Below are 17,477 nucleotides of genomic sequence, written 5' to 3'. Positions count from 1 at the left end.
AAACATGAGGCTACTAGCATCATGGTGAGTTTAAGTTGAGACTTGAACTAGGGATTTCCTGGCTTGCAGCTCACATACTTTTTTCAGAAGATATTATCCAGGGCCAACATATTTGGGTACTAAAAGGCTTTGCTTGCACTCTCTCGTCAAGGTTCTTTTCAGTTTCCCCCCAGGTACTTGTTGACTTTAGGTCTAGTGCTAGTATTTAGCCTTTGCACCGTCTTTGGGCTGCATTGCCAAACAACCCAATTCTGAGAAGACCTGGTCCTGGTGCACCAAGAGACTCTAGCGGCCTCACACCAGCCATGGATGGAAAGGGCTGTAGCTCAGTGACAGAGCAACTGCTTTGCATGCAGAAGGTCCCGGGTTCAACCCCTGGTGTCTCCTGGTTGTACTGGGAGGAAACCCTGGAGAGCAGCTGCCAGTTAGCATAGACAATACAGAGCTCCATGGGCCAATGGGTCTGACTCAGTAAAAGGCAGCTTCCTATATTCCTCCACTGAACATGAAAGGAAGTAGTGTGAACCATTTGGCCAAGCTCACAATTTCTTATGTTAGCACAGGCTTATAGGACGGTTGCTCCTCCTTAGCTTTCATCCTTCCCCTACCCCATGCCTGGACTTCTCCAAGAGCAATCACATTTTGGTGGGACCTGGGATAGAGTGCTTGAATTTGGCATGCATCTGTTAGACAATATGGTAGATAGATGTATACATCACTCTTGAGAGGGTGGGTGACTCATGAAGTTAAGGTATACGTGGTCCCTCTTGGGCTGCTCCAGCTGCTGGGCATGGACTGCTTAAATCTGAAGGTGGGTGTTCTTTCACCAGAGAGGAGTTCTGTGAGATATTCCGTGCCAAGGAGAAATCAACAGGGAAGCTCTATACATGCAAGAAGTTTCTGAAAAGAGATGGGCGCAAAGTGCGGAAGGCAGCAAAGAATGAGATCATCATCCTGAAAATGTGAGTTGTGAATGTCCACGCTGATTGATACATTGGTCTCTGCTTTTTTCAGCTGCTGTGTTGCTATCTTTTTACTAATTGTGGTAGATAATCATAGTGTGTCCACATCCACTACAGCAAGAAATTATCTGGACTTTCTCTGATTCTCCAGAACGGCTCCTACATTGACCCAGGCATTGCCAATATTTTCAGGAGGAACTGGATGTGCATTGATTGGCCAGCCCATGCGTCAAACGCGAAGCCACATTCCTCACTCTCCCCTCCTCAAAGCAGAGTCCTCAAATGGAGTCACAAAGCCACACAAAGCCAATTCTTGAAATAGGTTCTTAAATGTAAAAAAAATATATGTAAAAACACCTTAAAGATTAAATACCAGACAGATGTTTGGGCAGAGAAAACAAACAAGCTCTACTAGTGCCATGACAAGAGCAAAACTGGCAAGGAAGCACAACACAACTCACAGCAAAAACAACAAACAGCAGAATGCCTATTCCTATTTGAAAGCTCATCTTTACACAGTGTTAATAGCTCTTTTAAAAAAAACAACTATTGGCATTGTACACTGGCACATCTGATCCCAGATCATGTGCCAGATAGCTTATCCTACCTATAGGTGATATACAGTGTTAGAGTAAACTCACTGGGTGGAATTCAACATCGCACTATTACAAAAGCTCCATCTGTGCAGGAATATCAGCTTGCCAGATAGAATGAACCCCCCCGCCCCCCGTCCTGAGGCTTCTGACAGACACACACACACACCGAACCAGCAATGGGGGCAAGTCCCATTACACAAGCAAGAGCCCTTGTGCAGGGCTTCTGCTAATGGGGTTCATTAGGTGACTCTTGCCCACTGAAGCCCAATAACTTAAGTTTATTGCTTTCAATGGCTCTGCTCTGCAAATGACAAACTTTGCAGGTCACTCTGTATGAGTGATAGGGAACCTTTATCAGAATGAGGGATATACTTCCTTCCAAGCAACCTTGCCTTTAGTGGGCCCTGCCGTCGTTGCAGTCAGAAATTGGGGGGGGGGGGCTTTGCCTGCTACTCTCAGTGAGAAACTACCATGGGTGCCCATGGGAAGTATCTGGAGTACTGTGGCCACTGATGATCCATGAAGGATGCTGACAAACAGAAAAAAATATTTAGGGGAGAGCTTCAGGAATGATGGAGGCTTTTGAAGGCTAATTCAGTGCTGAAGGAATGCGGTGCATTCTGTCTTAAAAGGAGATTGTTAATCTATCCCAGGTATAGGCAAACTCCGGCCCTCCAGAAGTTTGGGGCTACAATTCCCATCATCCCTAGCTAACAGGACCAGTGGTCAGGGATGATGGGAATTGTAGTCCCAAACATCTGGAGGGCCGGAGTTTGCCTATTCATGATCTATCCATTAAAGAATCCTTATTTACCACATCCACTGAGGGAAGAACAGGGACTCAGATTTAAATGATAAGGAACAAGATTTAGGTTGCAATGTACTTCCAAATTATGGAAGCAGCAAACGACTGGAATATGTTACAAATAAAGGTGACAGCATTCCCCTTGGAAGTTTTCAAGTAAAAGTTAAGCAGGTACCTGCAAGAAATACTTTGGTGACAGGATCTATGCCATACGCCAGCAGGTCTCTTCCAACCCCTAGCTTTTCTCTTCCTTTCCTTTCCCTACAGGGTGAAACACCCCAATATTCTGCAGTTGGTGGATGTGTATGTTACCCGGAAAGAGTACTTCCTCTTCTTGGAGCTGTAAGTAGTTGTTACCCAGAACTCCCAAGATGTTGCATCCATAGTGGCGTCTCCCTTTTGCTCTGTTGGGGCTTTGGACTGCTCTACTGTGCCTGCTCAGCTGCAAACCATCTTGTCGGCACTTCCCAGGGTGCCTTCCCAAAGAGTGATTAGAAGCTTCTTCAGGAGACCATCCATAAAGTGAAAGATGGAGGGCATGAATATTTATTTACTCTTCACTTGTTCTCCACACCATTCATGAATTTCTGTTCATTTGAGGAAACAGTTGTAAAACATCTGCTTTGCATGTAGAAGGTCCCAGGTCCAATCCCCGGCATCTCTAGGTAAGGCTAGGAAAGTCCGCCCTCTGAAACCCTAGAGAGCTGCTGCCGCTCAGTGTCGACAATACTGGCCTAGATGGATCAGTGGCCTGACCCCCAGTAAAGGCAGTTGCGTGTCGAGACCACGAAGCCACCCCCTCGTTGAGAAATAACACACACAAGGACACAGATATTAGATTAATGTTATTGGGCAAATTTTGGCCACAACTTTATTGATAACAGAATGTGAGCAGTATTGGCTAAGGCATTGAATGGACCTGACTATATCTGACTCCTGCCCGATGCGCAGGGAGTCCGATAAGGGTAAACCACCAGAAGGGGGAGCCCCGTCGATGCATACCAACTTGAGCTCCCTCTGTTTTTCCCGTCGGGGTCGTGTCATGGCCCTAGCCCTGCCCCGGGCTTCAGACAAGATCAACACCCCCAGATTCCTTTAATGGAATACTCTTAAGCTTGGAGGGGCAGGTGATGGCCACACCTCCCCTCCCCCATCACAAGGTCAAACAATGCCTAACCGCAACCCTAACAAAGTTGTTACGATTGCTACGAGGTAGGCGAAAACCAAATGGCCAGTGCCAATTTGATTGAGGAAGCGAGCTAAAGAGGAAGCTCTCCGGCTGGTGCCTCTGTTTAAATGGTCCCGGCCATGCCCCCCCCCCGGCCAGCGGATTGGGTGGTCGGGATCCCCCAGGCAACGGGGGACTAAGTCCCCCACCCCTGGAGGAGAGTGGGCGGCCACGGGGTCCACCGCAACTCCTCCCCACGGGGAAGTAGAGTGGATCTTCTTCAGCTCCATTTTATACTCGTCATGGTTTAGCTTCTTTCTTCTTCTTCTTTGGCAATCACTCGTAGCTGACTAAGACTGTCTTCCATAAAAACAATTTTAATAGTGAGTCCGTAAGTGACTGTGGAGGCCAATTCTGGATCCACACGTCCTTCCACAGTGGGGACATAGGTTTTTAGGCAGGAGTTGATTGTGGTGAGGGTCTGCCAAGCGTGCCTTCCTCTTAGCACATTTCTCCCTTGCGTCCTGAGTTTGAGCATCTTCAAAGCCTATGACACCTTTGGTAAAGGCTGTTCTCCAACTGGAGCACTCATAGGCCAGTGTTTCCCAGTTGTCTGTGTTTATACTATATTTTTTTAGATTTACCTTGAGAGAGTATTTGAACCTCTTTTGTTGACCACCAGCATTACGCTTCCCATTTTTAAGTTCAGAAAAGAGTAGTTGCTTTGGAAGACGATAATCAGGCATCCAAACAACATGACCAGTCCAACGATGTTGATGTTGAGGAATCATTGCTTCAACACTGGTGATCTTTGCTTCTTCCAGTACACTGGCATTAGTTCGCCTGTCTTCCCAAGTGATGTGTAAAAAAATTCAGTCATGGTTTATATGACCTGTTTAGCAAAATTGTGGTGAACGTGCTTCTCTGTCCATGGTGTGGCAACCCTTGCCTTGCAGGTTACACAATTTCACATCTTCCCTTGCCACTTTGTCTCTCTTCTCTCATCTGCAGGGCTACTGGCCGAGAGGTATTTGATTGGATCTTGGACCAGGGTTACTACTCTGAGCGTGACACCAGTAATGTCATCAGGCAGGTGCTGGAGGCTGTGGCATACCTGCATTCACTCAAGATTGTACATAGGAACCTCAAGGCAAGTCCGTCAATCCTGCTGCTAGCCTTTGCTGCACAAACGTCTGAGCCAATTATCCATCCCATCCTCATGGGCTCTCGCTTCCTCCAAGAAGCAGACATAAGCAAATATAACAATGCTGCCCTTCCTATTCCGTTCTTTCTCACTGTTTTCTGTGACTTACTGGCAAGTCCCATTCATGATTCTATATACAGAAATAGAAGCAGACCCATCCTAAATACCTAATACCTTGCTTTGCCCAGAATAATTTACGTGTGTGTGTGTGTGTGTGTGTGTGTGTGTGTGTGTGTATTCTGTCCTTAAAAGAGAATTCAAATAAAAGATGTCATAAAAAATTCCAACAGCAGCAGTGATTCATAGAATCAAGCAATCAGCAAGGGAAAAACCTTAACATAGCACATGGTAGGCAAAATGAAGAAGCTAAAAGCTGATTGTTTAAGAAGGCTTTTAACAAGGCGCCTTAAAATATACAGGATCAGTGCTTGATGGCTCTCATCTGGAAGGGCCCTCTGTGTGGCACAGCACTGTGGGCTGGAGGGAGCCATTCAGCAGTTTTGCCGGGGGAATTCCTTTCTCATTCATCTCTTCCCCCACCCCTTTCCTGCTGTGTCCCTGCAGCTAGAGAATCTAGTGTATTACAACCGCCTGAAGAACTCCAAGATTGTGATCAGCGACTTTCACCTGGCCAAGCTGGAGAATGGGCTCATCAAGGAACCCTGTGGGACCCCTGAGTATCTAGGTAAGAGATGGCACAGTCAGCACAACCAGATGATGTTTTCATGGAAGGACCCAATGGGGGGGGGGGGAATTATACCCATATAGTATAAAGTCCACCAGGGACTTGCCATCTCAGACGCCAATGCAGATGAAATGCAGTAGGTGCTGATTTCTCCAGGAAACTCGCGCCTTTGAGATTAGCTTGTAAGGTTTCATGATGGAAAATGCAGAACCAGCCACAGCTAATTTCATATTCCATCGAAAATAACATTCCTGCTCTCCACAATTCTCACACAAGAGACACTCATTCATTCAAAGCCATAACTGCTGTCTGATGAGACATGTAGTGCAATTCCCCAAGCGAGAGGGGAGTGAATGTGGCTCACTGGAAGATGTGAGGGGTGTTTCCAGGGTGGCTCACTCATGACATGGGTGTTAAATGCTCCTGAAATGTTGAGATCTTTGGGGACAGTTTCATCTCTTATTAAAAGAACAACAACCCAGTTCTACCTCTCTAAACCTGCAGCACATGGGACGTTGTCTGTCAGGGCGCACTACTTCTGTTTGCAGGGAAGTGTTATAGGTTCAAATACACAGTCCTTGCAGCTGCTTTCAGAAGTAGTATAGTCCCAAAGATGACTGCACCAGGTCATATTTTATCAGTGTTGATTTCCACTCCAATCAAGGCAAAGTTTATGAAATCCTATGTCCTGGAGTTGTGTTTCATTGCCCTATATGTTCATGGGAGCAGCACTTGCCATCTGTTCTTGTCCTTGCAGCTCCTGAGGTGGTCGGGCGCCAGCGGTATGGACGGCCTGTGGACTGCTGGGCTATTGGTGTGATCATGTATATTCTGTAAGTAAGGAGCAATGAAGAATGCTGGAGTCCTCAGCCTATCTTACTGGTGACCGGGGGGGGGGGGGGAGATGGAGGAGGGTTAGAAAACAGGATATGAGGAGGCTGGTGGCTAAAGAGAAGGAACTAAAAGCTATCTACAGGAGAAGAACCATTCTCAGCTCTTGCAACGGCAAAAGGGCAAAAGATTGTATATGGTCAGAGGCTTCACTCAGTGGCAAAACTGTACACCTATCATTTCATATGACTGTCAGTGCGATCAGTTAGATTTGCAGGCATGACAGGGCCTTTTTGGTAGTTGCCCCATGAGTTTTAAGTTGAGGGGTGCATTTGCAGGCTTTAAGCAGACATTAAAAATTCATCTATTTCAGAAGACTTTTTCATAAAATATGTTGCAGTGTCCTGCAGTCTTTATAAGGTTTTTAAGGCAGCAGTTTGATTTCATCCCTGCAGGCGCACTCCACTGTCTCTGAAGGCTGACAGATGCCAACGACAAAAAGGCTTAGCTTGTTTTATGTGGTCTTTATTATGGTGATTTTATGGTTTTTATTTTTGGTATCGTATAATGTTTTTGTTTCGTTTTTAGCAATATGTCTGTTGTTATTCAGTTTTATAGGAAGACACCTTGTTGCCCTAAAAGGCAGCTTATAAACCTTTTCAATAAATAAATCTCTTGCAGCTGATCTCCTTCCTATAGCTAATTTCTCCTCCTACCGCTGTGCTACAGGTTGTCAGGAAACCCACCATTCTATGAGGAAATGGATGAGGATGATTATGAAAACCATGATAAGAACCTGTTCCGTAAGATCCTGGCAGGCGACTATGAGTTTGATCCTCCCTACTGGGATGACATCTCTCAGGCAGGTAAGGTTCTATGAATACTGGAGAGAAGGAAAAAGCATGCTGTTACTTGTAGGAGGTACACCCACAAACCATGAAGGGAAATACAGTCTCAACGGTTCCTTTATCCAATCAACAGCATTCCCACCTAGCAGATGCCCTGCAACAATAAACTCCTACCTGATTCTCCCAGTCATGTACGTCTCAATAAATGTCAGTGCCATTCTAGGGGAGGTAACTGTGATCTCTTCCTTGGCTGATATGTGCCCCTAGTAAAGGACCCCTGACCATTAGGTCTAGTCGTGGCCGACTCTGGGGTTGCGGCGCTCATCTTGCTTTACTGGCCAAGGGAGCCGGCGTACAGCTTCTGGGTCATGTGGCCAGCATGACTAAGCCGCATCTGACAAACCAGAGCAGCGCACGGAAACACCATTTACCTTCCCACCAGAGCGGTACCTATTTATCTACTTGCACTTTGATGTGCTTTCGAACTGCTAGGTTGGCAGGAGCAGGGACCGAGCAACGGGAGCTCACCCCGTTGCGGGGATTTGAACCGCCGACCTTCTGATTGGCAAGTCCTAAGGCTCTGTGGTTTAACCCACAGTGCCACCCGTGTCCCGTTGTGCCCCTAGTACCTCCCTCGTAAAGAACCGAATTAGGTATTAGGCAAGAAAAATCACAGGAGACTTCCAGTTTCATCTGATGAATGGTAGTGAGAGGAGACACTACATCCTTTTCTTCTTTGTTTCTCCAGCCAAGGACTTGGTGGCCCGTCTAATGGAGGTAGACCAAGACCAGAGGATTACAGCAGAGGAGGCTATTTCTCATGAATGGTGAGTGCCAAATAGCTGTTCCTGGTAAAATAAGGGTTTCCTATCAAAAGAAGGACTTAGGACCAAGGAGAATGTGAGGAAATGCAGAGAGGTAAGGTGTGTAAGGTCTTTATACTCTTAAATTGTCTTCATGCCCTAGAAAAGACACTGAAAATCCTAAGTAGGGGTAGCCAACCTCCAGGTGTTTGGAGTACAACTCCTACTGGTTCCAGCCACCACAGCCAATGGTCAGGGGCAGTGGGGATATTAGTCCAAGCACATCATCTAGAGGGCACCATGTTGGCCAGCTTCTGCTATTGAATAAAATAAGCAGAAGCTGGTGAAGGGAGAAGAAACAAGGTGTTTCAGATGTTATAAGCACTGAAAATCTAGATTGGTTTGAGCAGAGGCCAGGGCATTCATGGTAATTGCTGGCGTAGAAAGCTGCCTTCCCATTTATGCCCCAACAGTACAGGCCCATGAGCAAAGCTAAGGAAGGAAGTTAGGCTAAGGAAGGGTAATTGCCAAGAGACACAACTCATTGTCATATTTTTTCTGTTCTCAGGATTTCTGGCAATGCAGCTTCGGACAAGAACATAAAGGATGGAGTATGTGCTCAGATTGAGAAAAACTTTGCCAGGGCAAAATGGAAGGTAAGGTCCCACGTACTTGGTGCTGCCAGCAAGAATCCTCTTTTGCACTTGAGGAAGTTTGAGATCGCCTCAAGAGAGGGGACACATCCCGGACTTTCCCAGTCTGTCTCCAAATCTCCCCTACTTTGTCAACCCTTATGGGCATTGGTTTTATTTGCATAAGGCCGCACAAATATGCAAAGAATTAAGGCTAGCCTCACCGCAGCTTGGTAGGAAACAGAAATGCCATTGTCCATTCCTCACTACATTTATAGTAGTGGTAGAGCAACTAGAGTGTTGAGGATGGCTAGAACGATTTCAAAAGGGAAAACCCAGACTCAAATCCCCTTTCAGCCATGAAGTTTGCTAAGTGGCCTTGAACACACCCGTCACACAATTAGTAACTGAATGGCTTTTCAACAATAAATTGCAGGCATGGGCCCCATCCACATCATAACTTTTCGCCCCCTGTTGCAGTCCCAGTCAGGATGCAGCTGCAATTTGCATGGAAAGTGGGATGCACCCATTGGGGTGAATGCTAATTACATGAATGGACCTTGTCTAATTTTACCCTCAGTTAAACTGACACTTTGTTAGACTTAAGGAATGGCAGGAAGCAATTAATAATTTCTGCCAAAGTTGTAATCTATTAACTAACTATTGGAAGAGGCCTTACTACCAAAATATTGATCAGGAGACTTTGATTTCATGAATATTGTATAGACTTTTGCGAGTAATATGTTTGTGTTGTGCTGAAGAATATATTGGTAGAACCTGAAGAATCTATATTAGCTCAAATACTGATAAGATGTTAATATTTTGAATAACTTTAATACTTTATAAGTACTTTGTATTAATTGCATTTTACATTATTAATTTTCATGTAATATTCATCTGTACCTTAATTATTTTTTATAAACCTTTTTATTCTTTGACATCTTAATCTTCCGTGAAATTTTGCCTTTAACTCCTCTATTAATAATATTTATTAACTCTATGGCTTATGACTTTTATATATATGGTACAACGTTCTATCTTTAAAAAGAAACTTTAGCGATTTGGATGAGGAAAGTTGTGTATCCCACTTGGGTTCTTCTTCCTTGATGGTAATGGCACATGAAGAGTCAGTTTCCCACTGGATATTCTGGAATTTTTACTTCTCAGTGAGAAAGGATGCTTCACTGAAGACTAGACGACCCACCACCACCTCTGCCTTCTCCTGCCCAAATGTACTTATTTAATAAAAAATTGGGCAGGGAAGCAGGAGGCAACATACACGGGCTTTTGGGAAGTATACAACTGGAATACTCAGAAAGACTTGACCTTTCTCAGGGACATTCCCATAGAAAACATTGCCATCGCTAAAATGTAAATTGGATGTTATCCCCTGCCCCAACATTTTTTTTTATTTGAGGCAGGGGAGGAGTAGCATTCAGGGACCACCTCTAGTTTTTCTATAATTCAGAAGGTTTTGTGGACTAAAAAAAAAAAGAGTAAATTGGTTAACTTCCATTTCTGAATACTGCTAGCCTTCAGTAATATGGTCAAGAAGTCATACAATTGGATCAGTCATCATGAAATGAAATAAAGCTCACAGTACATTTTGGGGCCTAGCTGCTTGCTTTCTCATGCTTTAGCCTTGAGCTGCCGTTATAGACAGTGTCTCTTCTCAAGTTTTGTCTGCAGTCACAAGAACTGAAAGCACACTTATAAATAAAGCTGAGATTCTCCAGTGTGAACATGCTATAATTATATATAATTTTGTGTGTGTGTGTACACACACACACACACAAGCCAAGGGTTTCATAAGATTTGGAATTAGTGCCACCAAATTATAGAGGGTGGGGTGCAAAGGAAGCAGGATGGAGGTGTTGCTCCTATTCTTTCTCCCCGCAATAAAACTGTGAGAGGCCATGAATCGTTACCAACGAACAACCCCCTTTCTCTCGCCAACCTGCAGAAAGCCGTTCGAGTGACCACAATGATGAAGAGACTCCGAGCGCCGGAGCACACGGATGCAGCGAAACCAGCAACTCCTGCCGCTGCCACGACAGACAGTGCTTCCCCAACAGAGACCACCAGCGCCCCACAGGCAAAAGCGGAGGCAGACAGCACGGCTTCAACCACAACAGCCGAAGCAGCCCCAGCGACAACAATGGCAGCGCCAGCTGCTGCTGCTGCAGGAGCAGCAGCGAGCCCAGAAGAAACGACATCAACAGCTCCAGCAACTACGGCAGAAACTCCGGCGACAACACCGGCAGCCCCAACCACGTGTAATGGGGGAGAAACTGCCGCCCCCAGTGCCACCCCAGAGTCCTGGAATGAGGAGACTGGCTGAGTCAGAGGGGAGCAGGGCAAGGGCAAGGGCAGGGCTGTACCTCTCTTTGTTGTATTTCTCTTTGTAAATAGTCACTGGCATGGTACCCCCAACCCCCCAACTGTCCTGGCTTCCCAACCAACCCCTCTGCGTGTGGCTGTCAGTTTGTCTGACTTCTATGTGTCTCCAGCTAGGTGCCAGCAGAGTTTCTATTTTTTATGTGACAGAGTCCAGAGAGACCCCGTTGGGCCCAGGTAAACAACAAGTGGTTGTAGAGGCCTAGCCCATTGCATGAAATTCTCTCTTTTTCTCTCTTTCTCTCTCTTCCCCGCTCCCTCTTTTCCTCTGTTGCTTTCCTTTTCTTTGTCCCATTTCTCGATTTGTTTTCTTACTACTCTCTCTCGGTCACTTGACTTGCTACTTGACTCCCTGAGGCTGGTTGGGAGAAGCTGGAGCAATCAGATCAGACACAGTAGCCATACTTTCCAGCCGACTGGTTTGTTATATACCATGGAGGTATGGGGAATGGGACGCAGGTCCAGGTCAGGTTGGAGGATAAAGAGGGCCACACACTGTCATGGCAGAGCTCTCAAATTAGTCATACTCATTGGAGATGCATGTGGAATTCATCTGTTCAGCTGCTGGCAAGATCTTCTGTAGCAATTTACCTCTATGTCCAACATATGGTTGTGTGTGAACAAAGCTAATGCAAAATCCATGTGAGAGTGTGTGTGCATTTGCTTGACTTTTCACTGAACTGTCGATACTGAACTGTCAATACAACTGGGGTGTAGCTATCCATATATTTGTGCAGAAGCAATTTTCCCTGGGGACAGGAGACAACCCTAATCTGGAAAACAAGCCAACTGTGAACAAGCAGGGGCAAGGAAGATAAAAGACAGGTGGGAAGCTGTATTATTTATTTATTTATTTATTTATTTATTTATTTATTTATTTAACACTTGCTGCATTATCCCAAGACAACATGTTGAGACTCCTGCATTGCAGTGGGTTGGATTAGATGACCCTCAGGGTCTCTTCCAACTCCATGATTCTATGATTCTAAGCACTCAGGGCAGAATATTATTACTATTATTATTATTATTATTATTATTATTATTAGTTATGAGAACCTTGCAGAGAGACCTCTAAATTATCAACAGTAGTTGTTGGAAAACAATGTGACAGAAGAAGCAAATGAGCAAATGATCTCCAGAGCAACACTGTAGAGCAGACAGGTGAATCCTACACTGTGGCAAAATCCTGTAGATGGATTCTGCAGGAGATTTATCTTAGTGGAAATCTGTTGAAGCCTTGTTTAGGTATTTACATTCCTGCAACTTTACTGCAAGGTTCCTGCAAGGTTAAGTGACCAGATGAAAAGACCATCTGCTTCTGTACCTTTAATGGGTAGAAGAGGGGATTTTTGCAGGTATAACGCATTATGCAAAAGTGAAAAAGCTGTATACCTATCCAAATTCCCTCTCTGACACTATTTAAGGCATTCAGCTGGGAGGGAACCTAGCATTTAAGGTGGAATAGACTTCAAAAGCCAGTTAGGGTTGCAAGAGGGTAGAGTAAAGTAGTAAGCAATTTGTAGAATAGGATCAGCAGAAAGTGTGTGCGCACTAACAGCTCGATCATGTGCTTCCTTCCCTATCTGCAGTAGGCAAGAAGCTCATCTTTCAGTAAAATGAAAGAATGTTCTCCGTCACCCTGAAATACACACTTTATTTCAATAGCTAGCATTCCTGAGCCTATGTAATAAACATTGCAGTCACCATTTTTGTCATTATTCTGTACTGCCATCCCCCCTCCCATAAAACAGAGATGAAAATGTCTCTCTACTTCCAGACATACTGTGAAGATAAATGTACTTTACACAATAGGGAATTTAGTAATTCTATATTTCTTACAGGATTTGGTTGGCATGCTATAAAAGAGGACCAGAGCCACACAAAAAATGTTTATGAACAGTTGTTTCAAAACTCTTTCAAGGAAAGGTTGCGAACAAAACTGAGAAATCAGGTAATCAAGGACTGTGCTATAGCATATATAAAAGCAGACAAATAGCACAATCCTATGCATGTTTATTGTTAAGTCCCACTGAGTTCAATATGGCTTACAAGTAGGGAGACATAAAATCAAAATTCAGCAACACAAGGATAGAGAACTTGTGACCCTACGGATGTTGTTGGACTCAACTCCAAGGGGGATGTGGCAGAGGCTTAGTGGTAGAATACATGCATTGCATGCAGAAGGTTGCAAGTTCAATCCCCAGGTATGGCTAGGAAAGATTCCTGGCCGGAAACCCTAGAGAACCACTGCCAGTCAGTGTAGACAATATTGAGCTAGATGGATCAATATTCTGACACATAAGGCAGAACTCTATATTCTTAACAGATAGGCATAGGAACCTGGATTAATATTTCATATCCGAAGCAGTGTTCAGAGAGAATGTGGTTTTAAGGGGAGAAGTAGGGGAGGTATGTTACTTTATTCCCCAGCTGCTTCACCCAGATGTGTTCTTCAACACATTGTTTGCAGATAAGAGAAAACCAACTGAGAGAGGATGCTGCAGAAGAGAAGCAGCGGGTGGGAGTTGAGCCCCACAGCCAACCTTTTCCTCCTCAAATCATGCTCTCTCTGTGTCACCATTCAGCTGTTTGGCTGCAGACTCCTGTGTGCAAAGCCAGGCCACTACCAAACATAACAGTTCCAGTTTAGGTTCAGTTTGCATGGCCTACAACTATGGGATTGTTTGGCACATTTAAATACATAGCATAGCTCCATGAAGCTGCCAATGGGCCATTCTATATTTTCATTCCTGTCTGACAGGACAACTTTCATTAGCTATAATGAAAAGATTTCAACTGCGCTGCATGGTGTGTGATACAATACACCTAACAGCCTCCTCTTTAATCCAGATATTTGGGCAGATTCTGGATCTGGGTTTGGACTTTTCAAGTACAGTTCAGTCTAACCCTATGAATGGAGTCAAGGCACCAGCCGACTCCTGCTACCTACGTGAGGACAGCCTAACCATAGGTGGCATACAAACCTAAGACTTTAGGCATGTAGGCCTGAGCAGGACATCTTGCATGGAAACTGAATGCTGGGCTGGGGTGCCAGTAGCATATATTAGGCCAGATTGGGTCCTTCAAATATAATCGATACTGACTCCTTGATGGAGAAAGCAAGACTGTAGCTCCTGTTGTACTTATTACATTTTGGTGCTTGCATGTGAACTATATATATGTACCCCCAAACAAAAGCCTGATTTCCCCCCCCCCAAAAAAAAAAAAAATTCTGGCACAGATAGCAGGTAAATTTTTTTTGTCAATTGCTTTGTGATCTAGAAACACAGACTTCTTACAGCCATAGGCTACATTCCTTAAAAGGAAGAGAACTATTAGCACCTTGATTATATTCGAAAGCTTAACTCCAGAGTAATATTTTTTAACAACACAAAGGACTGCTGGGATCAGAAGGGGTTTATGTCGCAGAAGGAGCAGCCCTCAAGTTGAGAAGTCTCACCGGTTTCTATCTATTAATCTGCCACTATACACCCCTAAGTAGTCAAGGACTAGAAATTTTTGTTCCTGCTTCAAGTTGGTTCCTGAGCCCCTCTCCACAGGTGTTTTGTCCAAAGGAGAGTGTGAGGCCTGCATATGGCTGCCGGTATGAGCAGCCAAAATGGTTCCTCACAGTAGTAGAAAAGCTTGGCTCTGGGAAAAGAAATGCTGCGGACTGGGTGTATTTAGTATGTGTGCAGCAGATAAAATAAACAAGGTATGTGTGAGATTAATACAACACCCCTAGTATGGTTTGTGATTGTCACGTGCGCATGATAAACAGAAGGCAGTCTATGATTTGAAGTATGTACTTTCTGGACTGTTCTGTCTGCACATTCATGTCTCGCCTTGAAGCTACTACTGTATGTGCAACCTATGTACAGCACTATAAAGGTAGACCTAAATATTATGTAGTCACCTCTTCAGAGCACGAAAACACCAGGCTCCTGAGGCGTCCAGTGTTCATTCTAAAATGGCATGTTGTGACTAGGTTGTTAGAATAGCAGCTGTGCTGCTGTTGCTGTGGTTCGCACCAGCTCCTTTGTCTTTAAACAAAGTAGTTCTGTTGTATTGGAGGGCCTGCTTCTCCTGGGCCACTCTGGTTCTCTAATCACAACTGAAAATGGCACCTAAGGCAGGCCTGCTCCTAATATGTCCTGTGTGCAACCGTTTTGAAGATTAAATGGTGTAGTCAGGTGTTTATTTCTGCTGGTGAAATACAAAAATCCGTATTCATGTACTGCATTTACTCAAATCTAATGCTCACCTTCTTTGGCCAAATTACGCTGCGAAAATTAAGGTGTGCATCAGATTCGATGGCACATTTACATTCACCGGCAAATACTTTCTTTGGTTTCAAGGTTCTGAAAATTGAGGTGCACATTGGATTCGATGGCACATTAGACTCAAGAAAATACGGTACTTTTCAAGGGAGAAAAAGGTACCCGTAATAGCTATTACCACCTCATGACAAAGGAAATAGTGAGGAGGGGGGCTCAGAGGCTTCATGGATGTCAGGGAAAGGCCACAGGGATGCCACTGAGTTCATGGGCCGCACCATGGCAACCCCCTTTTCTGAATTACTCTCAAGGCAAGCCCCTGCATAGAGTTAGAATTGAATGCATTTACCAGTACTTGTTTTTGCTAACTCAAAAATATGCAATATACTTCATCTATTCAGTTTTTTTAAAAAAAATAATATAGACTAGTATAAACAAGAATGCTCTAGATCAGGCAAGTACTAAAATTGCTACAAGTGCATAGATATTTTTTGCCCATTTAAGCATTAGATTGACAGTACAGGCCTTCTCCGAGTTCAGTGGAACCCACTCCCAGGTCAAGTGTCAATCATATATTCACTTACCTGGAAGTAAATCCCATGAACTATTTTAAACAGAAGTTATGGCTTTGGGACCGACCGAGGTTAGGAAGGAGCTGTTTCTTTTTGCGTGAAAGTACCTTAGCTTCTTGTAAGCAGCTCAGATAACTTTATTTTATGGAACGGCATAGAAATGTTGTGAATGATTAACTTGACACAAGTTAAGCACAACAACTCAAATAGGAGCACCCAGGTTATATGTCAATTAGCACAGAAGCTTGAGATTCATGCAGAGCTATTAATTATTGTAAAATCCCAGATATACTACACACTTGGGGAGAGAAAGCCCCACCTCAGCTGTGTCCAACATGAAGTTTGAATCAAGTTGCCATTTTCTTTCCCGAAGGAGGTCCATTACCTTTTACCAACAGCATAGTATGCTGAAATCATACGGTTATGCTTTATCCATCCCTGCATCTTGAAGCTGACAGAAGAGTTCCCTGTCTGTCGCACACCTGTTGAAGGCAGAGCCCCTGTCAAACCCTCCACATGAACCACAAGCACCCTCATTTCCCATAACTGGGTCTTGATAGCCCAGGTTCAGTCCCACATAAGGCACACAGAGAAGCCTGGCTCTTGTTGTGAACAGCCTACATAGTAGACTTCAAGGCCTTCTCAGTCACCTGCCTGCCTCAGTTACTGACTCCAGCATTTCTTAGCCTTTCTCCTCCCTCACAAGCAGCTGCATGTTTGTAAGTTTGAGTTTAGTCTATGAAATTGTTTTATTTAAACTACAACCACCCAGAAATTCCTGTGTAATTGCCGCACTGTACCACTGGAAAAAAAATAATAAAGTCCCTTCTAAGGGTAAACTGAGAGAGCACCTGCTAGTGCATTGTCTGTCTCTGTGTCTTCACTGTACACACAATCCTGCTAGGGGCTGTCGTTTTCCAGCTAATGCCAGGGCTGTGAATAATGCTGGTCCATCTTTATACAATATAGATATAATTTGGAAAGCGGCCTGCGATAGGAAGGGGGACACAACTATGCCATGATTTTATACCTGCTTTAAAACCAATTTAAGCCCTCCGCTTTGGAACTGGGAGGAAACCCTGTCAATTAAGCCTAATATGAGGCCAGTATAATATGTTAGAGTAGACATGTCTTGTTTTCTTTTCCACCTTCCACTCCCCACCGTCAAGGCCCTACATAAAATTCCTGTTTCAGCCTGGGGAAGAGGCCCTGTTGCACAATCTTGCATTCTTCAATCCTAACTTACTGATGTCCTCAAGATGCTCAACATGGCCACCTACACCCGTGCAGAGACTACACACATGTTCATTGATTCCTTATCTCATTTATGGCATGTATGGGGAACCTATGGCCTTCCAGGAGTAGTTACTAGATCAGGAAGCCCAACCAGTCAACTAATAGCAGCAACCAGAATCTTGTCACTTTGTGCTTTACAATTTACAACAGCTTTCTTGCCTCCGTATTTGTATACTAGCTCGTGGCACTGCAAGAGGAACAAGGAGATGCAATTTCATGTCCCACCACATACCCTCCCCAGAAATGTATCCTTAGCAGAACCTCTGCTAGGGAGTTCTGTTACAATTTGCAGGAGAAAATGGTTTTCCAGATTAGAGATGACAGGAAAGTGGGACAAGCTATCATGGTAAAGCTGAGGTCAAAAACACACAAACATTTTGAAGCACTTTAATGTTCACTTG

The 17,477-nt window shown here is 44.4% G+C and overlaps 1 protein-coding gene across 2 annotated transcripts in view; it reads left to right on the top strand.

Moving 5' to 3' along the window:
* The window catches only part of CAMKV (CaM kinase like vesicle associated), a 64,153-nt gene extending 47,530 nt beyond the window's left edge, over positions 1–16,623 (top strand). For both annotated transcript variants that reach the window (XM_080996464.1, XM_080996463.1), the window contains exons 3-11: positions 831–962; positions 2,631–2,705; positions 4,543–4,681; positions 5,300–5,420; positions 6,178–6,253; positions 6,981–7,117; positions 7,848–7,926; positions 8,471–8,558; positions 10,498–16,623. In XM_080996464.1, coding sequence (XP_080852590.1) covers positions 831–962; positions 2,631–2,705; positions 4,543–4,681; positions 5,300–5,420; positions 6,178–6,253; positions 6,981–7,117; positions 7,848–7,926; positions 8,471–8,558; positions 10,498–10,875 — 1,225 coding nt within the window. In that variant the 3' untranslated portion in view covers positions 10,876–16,623. The remainder of the gene's footprint in view (positions 1–830; positions 963–2,630; positions 2,706–4,542; positions 4,682–5,299; positions 5,421–6,177; positions 6,254–6,980; positions 7,118–7,847; positions 7,927–8,470; positions 8,559–10,497) is intronic.
* Positions 16,624–17,477: the final 854 nt, after the last annotated feature.

The sequence above is a fragment of the Podarcis pityusensis genome (assembly GCF_964106645.2).
Source record: "Podarcis pityusensis genome assembly, chromosome: 2".
NCBI classification, from domain to species: Eukaryota; Metazoa; Chordata; class Lepidosauria; order Squamata; family Lacertidae; genus Podarcis; species Podarcis pityusensis.
This window is presented reverse-complemented; position numbering and strand designations above follow the sequence as displayed.